Source organism: Ursus americanus, chromosome X (genome assembly GCF_024610735.1).
Source record: "Ursus americanus isolate L20-20 chromosome X, mUrsAme1.1.p, whole genome shotgun sequence".
Classification (NCBI taxonomy): domain Eukaryota; kingdom Metazoa; phylum Chordata; class Mammalia; order Carnivora; family Ursidae; genus Ursus; species Ursus americanus.
In genome coordinates, this window is record NC_142164.1 from 103,539,713 (window position 1) to 103,549,041 (window position 9,329).

General features: G+C 38.5%; 1 protein-coding gene across 3 annotated transcripts in view; it reads left to right on the plus strand.

Moving 5' to 3' along the window:
- Positions 1-8,941, plus strand: part of APOO (apolipoprotein O) — a 59,719-nt gene extending 50,778 nt beyond the window's left edge. The window contains exons 7-8 of one of the 3 annotated variants that reach the window (XM_087860103.1): positions 5,103-5,168; positions 8,668-8,941. In XM_087860103.1, coding sequence (XP_087716229.1) covers positions 5,103-5,138 — 36 coding nt within the window. In that variant the 3' untranslated portion in view covers positions 5,139-5,168; positions 8,668-8,941. The remainder of the gene's footprint in view (positions 1-5,102; positions 5,169-8,667) is intronic. The other 2 variants (XM_087860101.1, XM_087860102.1) reach the window with 2 other exon arrangements.
- Positions 8,942-9,329: the final 388 nt, after the last annotated feature.

The following is a 9,329-nucleotide window of genomic DNA, read 5'->3' on the forward strand; positions in this document are numbered from 1 at the left end:
TTAAAGGCCAACAATAACTAAAAAGTAAAATCTTAATAATTCTTTAAAGGGCAGGAAAATCCATGAAGAAATACAAACCTGTTACTAACGTGAAAACCGAGCAGAACTTATGAAGCTGGGCTTTTAATAGTTGTGTTCAGGCCCCTGCTGGCTCAGCAGGAAAATGAAAGGGAAGCCGCAGCCACCACCCTGAGTAAATATGCCCTGCTTTCTCTTCCTCCATTCCAAATTCCTCAGCTTGCTAAACACACTCAAGTTTAGCTCTCAGTAAGTTACGGGGTTTCACAATTATCCTCTCTGATATTTCTATCGCAGACGGAGAAATACTGCATGATTCAGCTTATATGAAGTATCTGAAATAGTCAGACTTATAGGACCAGAGAGTAGAATGGTGGTTGCCAGGGGCTGGGTGTAGGGAAGGGGATTGGGGAGTTACTGTTCAAGGGGGGTAAAATCTCAGTCATGCAAGATGAATATGTTCTAAAGATCAGCTGTACAGCATTGTGCCTATAAGTCAACAGTACTGTATCATACATTTAAAAATTTGTCAGAGTCAATCTCATGTTAAGTGTTCTTAAAACAATAAAATAAAAATAAGAATGTTGTGGTGGGTTTTCCATAAAGCTAAATTTGTTCTAAATTGGTGCCTTTTCTAGTGTCGGCTGTTTAAAGGTACTAGGCAATGATTTTTCTTTTTTTTTTTTTTACACCATTACTTAACAAAATAAAAAGTTAAAAATCCTGGGCAGGGGGAGCATCTCCTTTTTTGAAAGGCATAAAGCTTTTTTTTATCAGAAAAGGTGGACCAAGCAGAATACAGTACAGCCTGGTGGCCAAGAGAGTGGACTCTGGAGTAGGTGCTCCAGGCCCCGCCCCGCCCCACCCCACCCCATCCCGCCCCGCCTCCACCTCTCTTGAAACCTGGGGAAATTGCTCAGGCACTCTGGGAAATGGGAGTAGGACCTCCTGGGGCTGCTTTGAAATGAAATAAGTTTATCCATGTAAGAAACTTATAAAATGGCCAGACTCTAGCACATGACAGCCATGACAGCTGTCATGTGACCCTGCATATTTTTGCTTCTGCTTGAGGAGATAACATCTCCTGATGGGAAATGGAACCAGAGGGCTTATATCCATTAGGCGAGAGTCCTCCCACCAGTGTTTTAGTTTCCTATCCTGCCATAACAAATGACCACAAGTTTACTGGCTGAAAATAATACAAATTTATATTGTCTTAGACCCCGTAGATCAGAAGTCTTGGTGCTAAATCAAGGTGTCAGCAGGGCTGCATTCCTTTCTGTTGGCTCCAGGGGAGAATCCATTTCCCCCCTCATTCAGGTTGTTGACAGAATTCATTTCAGTTCCTTATGGTTGCAGGGTCAAGGTCTGTTTTGCTGGCTGCCAGCTGAGGGCTGTTCCTAGCTTCTAGAGGCTGCAGCTGTCCTTGGCTCACAGCCCTCTTCCTCCATCTTCAAAGCCAGCCAGTGCAAGTTGAGTCCTTTTCATGTCCCATTTCTCTGACCCTGTCTTTTGCCTCCCTCTTTGACTATTGGAACCCATGTAATAATGTAAAATAATCTCCCTGTTGGAAAGTCAGCTGATTCGCAGCCTGAATCCCCATGCCACGTAAATTCACCTTTGCCATGTAAAGTAACACAGCCACAGCTTCCAGGATTAGGATGCAGACATTTTTGGGGGAGGCCTGATTCTGCTTACCATATCCAATGAACTGGGATGTCATTGGGGGTCTTTAACAGGTCATTTAACCTTACCTTTTATCTCCTCATCAAAAAGGTACAGTGATATTTTACATAGGATAAATAATGTTTATTGAGTACTTACTGTGAGCTTGGCCCTGGGTGTTAAACTCTTTGTTCATGAAGAGTCAGTGGCAGGTTCTAGTGTTATTCCCTATTTTACAAATGAAGGAACTGCATTTGGGAAAGTTAGGTAATTGATCAAAATAATCAGCTGGTGAGGGGCTCAGATATTTCAGTGGGCTAGTATACCTCAGGGGTTTGTCTGGAAATCCTTCTTTACTGAGCAGTGCATACTAATTAGAAGTAAATGTTTGGACTAAAACAAATGTTTTGATGTTGCTAATAGAAGTGATCATTCATGTTCATGGCTGTGGTAAGAAAATAAATTTTCTTCTATAGCCTAGCCAAGTTGGCACATAAAACTAACCATCACAGTGCTATTTAGCTTATTCCTCTAGCCCTATGTATATAGTCCAATATGGCAGCCACTAGCTGTTGAGTACTTGAAATATAGCTGGTCTGAATTGAGGTGTGTGCTATAAGTATAAATTCACAGCAAACTTAGAAGACATGGTACAAATAAAAAGAATGTAAACTATCATTTTTATACTGTGATCGTATGTTGAAATAATATTTTAGATATGTTGGATTAAATAAAATATATTAATCATTTTAAAAAACAGAGAAACCTGGGCAGCTGGGTGGCTTAGTTGGTTGAGCTTCCGACTCTTGATTTTGGTTCAGGTCATGGTCTCAGCATCCTAGGATCGAGCCCTGTGTCGGGCTCCACGCTCAGTGGGGATTCTGCTTGAGATTCTCTTCCCCTCTGTTTCTCTCACTGCCCCTCCCCCTGCCCACATGCACTCTGTCTCTAAAATGAATAAATCTGAGAGTGGGCAACCCACCCAGGTGCCCCTAAATAAATAAATCTTTAAAAAAATGAAACCTGATAGGTATCAAAATTAAATTATAAGGAGAATTCAGTTATAAAATATTTCAAATGAAACTGTCTGAAAAATGCAAAAAAAAAGTTAATTTCTGGCTTGTACTAAATCACAATCTGTCTTTTGAAGTCGGAGAATGTTGTTTTTTTTCTGAGATCATGGCAGTTTCTGCCAAGACAGATCTGATTTGTAATAGGGTGGTTGGGCTCAATATTTCTTTAGTGAGATATTTGATTGTCATGTTTTGTGATACTATAAGTGATACATAACCAAACAAGAAAAATTTCCTAGCAACAGAGTTGTTTTCCTCAACCAGAAGAATATTTTATGTGCTCATTTTCTGAATGTCCAAAAGATAAAAAACCTTAAGAATTTAGCATCTTAGGGACCTGGGTGGCTCAGTCGGTTAAACATCTGCCTTTGGCTCAGGTCATAATCCCAGGGTCCTGGGATCGAGCCCCATATCAGGCTCTCTGCTCAGCAGGGAGTCTGCTTTTCCCTCTCCCTAGGGCTGCTGCTCCCCCTGCTTGTGCTTTCTCTCTCTGTCAAATAAGTAAATAAAATATGTATTAAAAAATAATTTAACATCTTATATTTTTGAGGTTGAGATGCTGGCAAGTATAGATAGTAGAATATATAAGAACATCACTAAAAGTACTTGGCAAGCATAACATTAAGGTAATTCACACCTAAAATACATTTAACTAGGTAGAGAATTATACGGTTTTTATGACAGATGCAATTGCTGGACATGGTTATCTCACTCCTTCATAAATGAAGCCTCTTTTTTTTTAAATCTCTTTTTGTTCTTCATTAATTACATACCCAAACATTTTTCTTACCCTCATCAGATCTCTAGGTTCTATTGTATTTCGTTTGTTTATTCAACAAATGTTTAAGTACCGTGTGCTAGGAGGTCCTAGGGATATTGTGCCCTCATGAAGCTTACATATTAGTAAATGATTCAGCTTATATATTAGTAAATGAATGGAAGAATTATACAATTCAGGAAGCACATGGATACTGTGAATGTGAATAAAAGGTTTTCATCTAAATTGAAGGACACGTGATGGATGGGAAAGCCTTGATCTAGAGGATGAATAGCATTTAAACAGGCAGAAAGTGGGATTGACCAGTCTAGGTCAAGGGATACATTTTGCAAAGTTCTCATCCTAGGAAAGAGCTTGGCAGGTTGGAAAAGCAACAGCAAGAAGGCTTCTGTGTGTGTGTGTATGTGTGTGATTGTGACTCTCAAGGAATACAGTAAGGCACACGGTACTGAGTCCTGTAGAGCTCGGTTCAGAGCAACAAGTAGTTATGGGTGTTGTATGATGATCCACCAAGCAATACATAGGGCCTTGTTCTCCAGAACTTCATCATCACGTGGATGTGGTCTGGAGGTAGGGTAACCATATAATTTATCATCCAAGTCAGGATACACTTGAGAGTGAAAGGGGGTGCTGTTAATTATGCTGGGACAGTGGGTATAAAGCAGTATAACTTGGGCATGCCGGGATGTATGATCACCATGCTTAGAGGCCAGTTTTCAACCACTCCGGTAAGCTTGGCGTTGCCTAGAAACTGTGCTCTGAAAGTACAGGGTTAGTTATGTGTTCCTGCTTTCTCACTTTCCCCCCTCCTTCACGCATGGATAACTCTGCGAGAAGGCCACCAGGAGAACCTGCACCAAGTCTAGACCACGGAATCCCAGCCCCATTGTTCGCTCACCTACAGCCTCCTGTTTGCAGGTTGCCATCTCATGAGAGTTCACCTCCTTGATGGACATCAATTCTTATTAACATGTTTTCAGAATTACAGTATTGAAAACGTATAGGAAGGAAAATAAAGCCTTAAACGTTTAGCGCATGAACTTTTCCTACAAGAAACTTTCCTGCATCACTTCTGGTAGATGACATGACCTAATTATACGTTCCCAGATGGTGGCCAGGCAGAATGGGTGTGGTCCAATTATAACCTCTTTCACAGTAAATATGTTTTGTGATTTGGCCCCTCTGGTGGATGATACACAGAGAAGAACAGCTTTATTCTTTATTTTTATTTTTTTAATTCTTTAGCAATGGCAGCAGTGTAGAAGTCTTTTCACTCTTGGATTTTTTATGGAGTCAGCTGTTTGGCTGAATCTCTGTGGTGAGGATTAATGGAGCTTTAGTTCCTGCTCTCCTCTGTGCCTAAGTCACTGTCTATAGCAGGGCCCTCAGGGAGCCCTTGTAATTCCTTCAGTTAACTGAGAAATGGGTCAGGTTGCATTATAAGAATATTTAATGTTGTATTTAGCCAAATACTGAAGATGGGCATCTTGAGACACTCCAGGCTTTCTTTAGAAGTTTCACTATTTCTTTTTAAACTGTATTAATATTCTTAATTTTTGTTTTATAAGCCAGGAAATGTGAAGAATTCACCTGGAAATAAATAGAACGCTCCATGCTCTGCCCATTTTAATCAGGTAAAGAACAAGAGAATTCTGTAGTCATTTTTAGCCTTGTTAGCACCAGCTGAAATGACTCGTTCTTAATTCAACTTAATTAATTATAGCAGTTTCAGCTTCATTTAGATACATAAGGGCCAGTATGATGTTTCATTCCATCTTTAATTTGTGGACTTAAGTGCCTTCGCTTGTTTAATTGTGTTCATTCCTGAGAAGTACCTGGGTTTTTAAGACAAGCTAGAACGTGGCAGTTGGGATTTGTATACAAAACTATTTCAAACAATTGAAAAGTGCCATTGTTTCTTAGGTTTGTGTTTTTTTCAAATAACACTTTACTATAGTAGGCACTCTTGTATTTATCTGAGTCATTAAATAAACATTTGTTGAATGAGCAATGTTGTAGAGAAGCTCAAGATTATATAGAAATATTATTTTAAGTACCATAGGGAATTCATAGGTGTAATTATTCTTTCTTTAAAGATTGAGTAACTGGAGGCTAGAGAAATTTAGGATACCAGATGAAGTCAGAAAATCAGTGTGATTTCTTCTGCTCTTGTACTCAATTCACTCTCTTCACTCATTTGTTTAGTATTTACTCATGAGTACCAGCTAAGTACAAAACACTGGTTATATTAATGTTAGTTTGTGTGTATATTAAAAATTATATGATAGCACTTGTGATTTCCTGATAAGATTATATTGAATTTGAAAACAATTAAATATTTAGCTAAATATTATTTAATTCTGGTATATCCATGAAGAGGAGTGTTATTATGTTTCAGTAATATTTAATTGCATGGAAACTTATTAAATGAAAAAAAAGGTAGTATGGTACATTTTTAGAGAGGATAAAGACCAGGAAATACAACAAAAAATGTAAGTATATATCTTGGGATAGTAGAATTATGGGTGTTCTTTATAGTTTTTCTTCTATATAACTTTCTATATTTTAAGGTATTCTGCAGTGAATATGAATTTTATAGTCTTTTTTAAAAAAGATCACTGCTACATTAATTGTAAATCATGACTGCTGTTTACAATCCATGAAAGCCCTCAGTGTGAGGCTTTTCTTTCTCAAGCTGTGTCCATATTTTTAGAGATGCAGAGAGTCTTACAGTCTTAGAATTTGAGAGGGGTCCTCTGGCCCCCCAGCCAGCCTCAAGCATAAATACCCTGTAGCCCTGTGTGTTCTCACTTGTCATCTTCACTGATAGGCACTTCACGCCACAGGGCAGCCATCTTTGGACAGTACTGATTTTTAGGAAGCTGTTTCTTATACTAAGCAAAAATATGTCTTTTTGTAACTCCTATGCAATGGTTCTGATCCTGCCTGAGGGGTCACAGAAAACAAACCCAGATCCTCTTTCACATCTCAGCCCTTCATATGGTAACCCCAAGTCATACTTCTCAAATTTTATCATACAAACATATTACCACAGGAGCTTGTTCAAAGACAGAGGCCTAAGCCCCACCCCAGTATCAACATTCCTGGAGAGCCGGGCCAGATGTGTACCAGATGTGTATTGAAAGAGAGACTAGAACATGAGCAGCCAGGAAACCACATATGTCCTCCAGAAACTTGACAATGAATATATTATGTTTTCTCTGCAGGGACATTGAGACTTGGAATACAGGGAAACTACGTAAATATCTATTTCATCTTTCCAGAATATTCTGGGCCAGAGTTCAGCTTACTGTATACACAACCTTGATCTCATTCTTTACTTTTTTACTTCTTTATTGGAGATGGAGTTTTCAATTATAAAAGCGATACATATTTGTTGTAAAGAAATTTTTTTTTATGGGAGCCTGGGTGGCTCAGTTGGTTAAGCAGCTAACTTTGGCTCAGGTCATGATCTCAGGGTCCTGGGATCCAATCAGGCCCCGTGTTGGGCTCCCTGCTCAGCGGGGAGTCTTCTTCTCCCTCTTCCCCTGCCCCTCCCCCTGCTTGTGCGCTCTCTCTCTCTCTCAAATAAATAATAAATAAAATCTTCTAAAAAATATTTTTAGATAAATATTTTTAGTTTGTTTGGTCCTCTGTTCCTTTTCCATGGTTAATTTCTGATACTAGTTTGACATACAATTCCAGCCTTTTTTCTCTGTGTGTAAATGTGTGCACATCATACCTTCTTTTGGTTTTTTGACAGAATGAGCTCATATTCCTTGAATGGTTTTGCAAGTACACTGAAACGTCCATGAGGGAACATATCTCAATTTTATTATCACACCTAAAGAAATTAACACTAATTGTTTAATATCATTTCATATTTAGGTAGTACATAGATTTCCCTGATTGTCTTTTTGCCTTTGGTTTCTTTGAATCAGGACCCAAACAAGATCTGCCCATTGCATTTGACTGATAGGTCCCTGAAGTCCCTTTTAAACTGTAATAGTTCCTTCTCCTTCATTTTCCCCTTGCCATTCATTTTTTGAAAAAACAGGCCTATTTATCCTTTAGAAGATCCCACATTCTGGCTATGACTGAGTACATCCATTTAGTGTCATTCTGTTTATCTCTTGGTTCCTCTCTTCTCTCCATTTCCAATAAAATGGTAGTTAGATCTGAAGGTTCCATCAGATGAGGTTCAGTGTTGGTAAGAATACTTCATAGACAGTGCTGTGTTTAGCTGTGTTGAATGAATGAAATAACTTGCCTTTTTTCACGTAATATATTATGTGCATCTTTTTCTCTTAGTACTTAGAGATCTCATTCCTTCTCTTAGCTGCTTAATAATTTCCTAGTATGTACTACCATGGCCTATTGAATCCTTGTCAATATAGGTCATTTCCAGTTTCCAGTTTTAACAGTGCAGTAAATGTATTGAATTCTTAGAGAAGTCCAAAACAGATTAATAAACTGAAATGGAAAAGGTAAGCTAGGGATTTACATGTTTAACATAAGAAGTTTGGGCTTTATATTAAAAGATATATTTGTATCTAAAAATATATCTCTAAAATATTTATAAACCTCTAATTGCTAAGTAGATTCATTACATATTGGAAAGAAAGCAATCTGGAGAAGAATCAGTTTGTCTTTGGTATGTCTTTGGATGATGTGTGTTCCATTCCAGAGAAGAATAGTGGGGTGATCTGAGGAAAGGTATACGTCAGACTGATGGTGATATAATCACACTCTCCTTCAGCAGATGGACAGAAATGTAGTTGTTTGGTTTTTCAGAAGGGGAGAGATGTGGTGTGTGCTGTGCCATTTAAGCATTTATTTTTTATTTATTCATCCATCCATCTGTTTAATTATGCTCAGGTACACAGCCAGTTGAGAATCTGAATGTAGTTTGGATGAAACACAAAACCTTTCTGCTTTGTAGTTTAAGTGTCTGTAAAATAGAAATAATTACAGTTTTTTTCTGGCGCATTATGATCCTTACAGTCATAATAGTAATGTAAATATTTAATATGGTTTCTCAATTTAACCCTGATGAATTTTCAAAAAACAAAGTTTTAGAGTCTCTTTTTTTTTTCCCTTGGCAGTTTACTTATGGTTTTCTTTTTCTTTTAGTTATAGGTAAACATTGGAAACTCCATGCAGTAAACCAATATTTCTACAGAAAAATGGCAGAGAAGTCAGTACTGAATGTAGTAATTTGGCTTTCTTCTTCAGGACAAACTGTACTAGGCTTCTTTGTTATCTTGGGTGATGCCATGCTACAAGTGGACTAATCGGAAATCCTTTCACCTAGAGACAATGTCTAGCCTTAGAACTCCTCGTTCTCATGTGGCTATTTATGTACATAATTAAAATTCCAAATTAAAAAAAAAGTTCTGCTTTTTTTATATTGAGCGACAGTTTAAGCGTATCTGGCTGGTGCCCATGTGTGCAGTACGCATGGTTGTATGTGTGGTATGTCTCTTTGAGTGTGTGTGTGTGTGTGTGTGTGTGTGTGTGTGTGTTAAAGAAAACCGTTAACTCCCCTCAGGGCAGACCAGCTGGCAGTCTGCACAGTGCAAGCCCCACAAGAGTCGAGTCAAGCAGAGTGGCTCTAGAGCTGAAAGATGATGCTCGAACGGCCAGCGCAAGAGCCTAACTTGTAAGTAATAGTTGGCCTGACGGTGATTAGAAGACATACAAAAGAAAACAGTAATCGCGACCCCTTGTTGTGTTCCATTACCTCCCAGCTTACACGGATCTTCCCCTTCCTGAATGCCAGTGGGAGATGCATA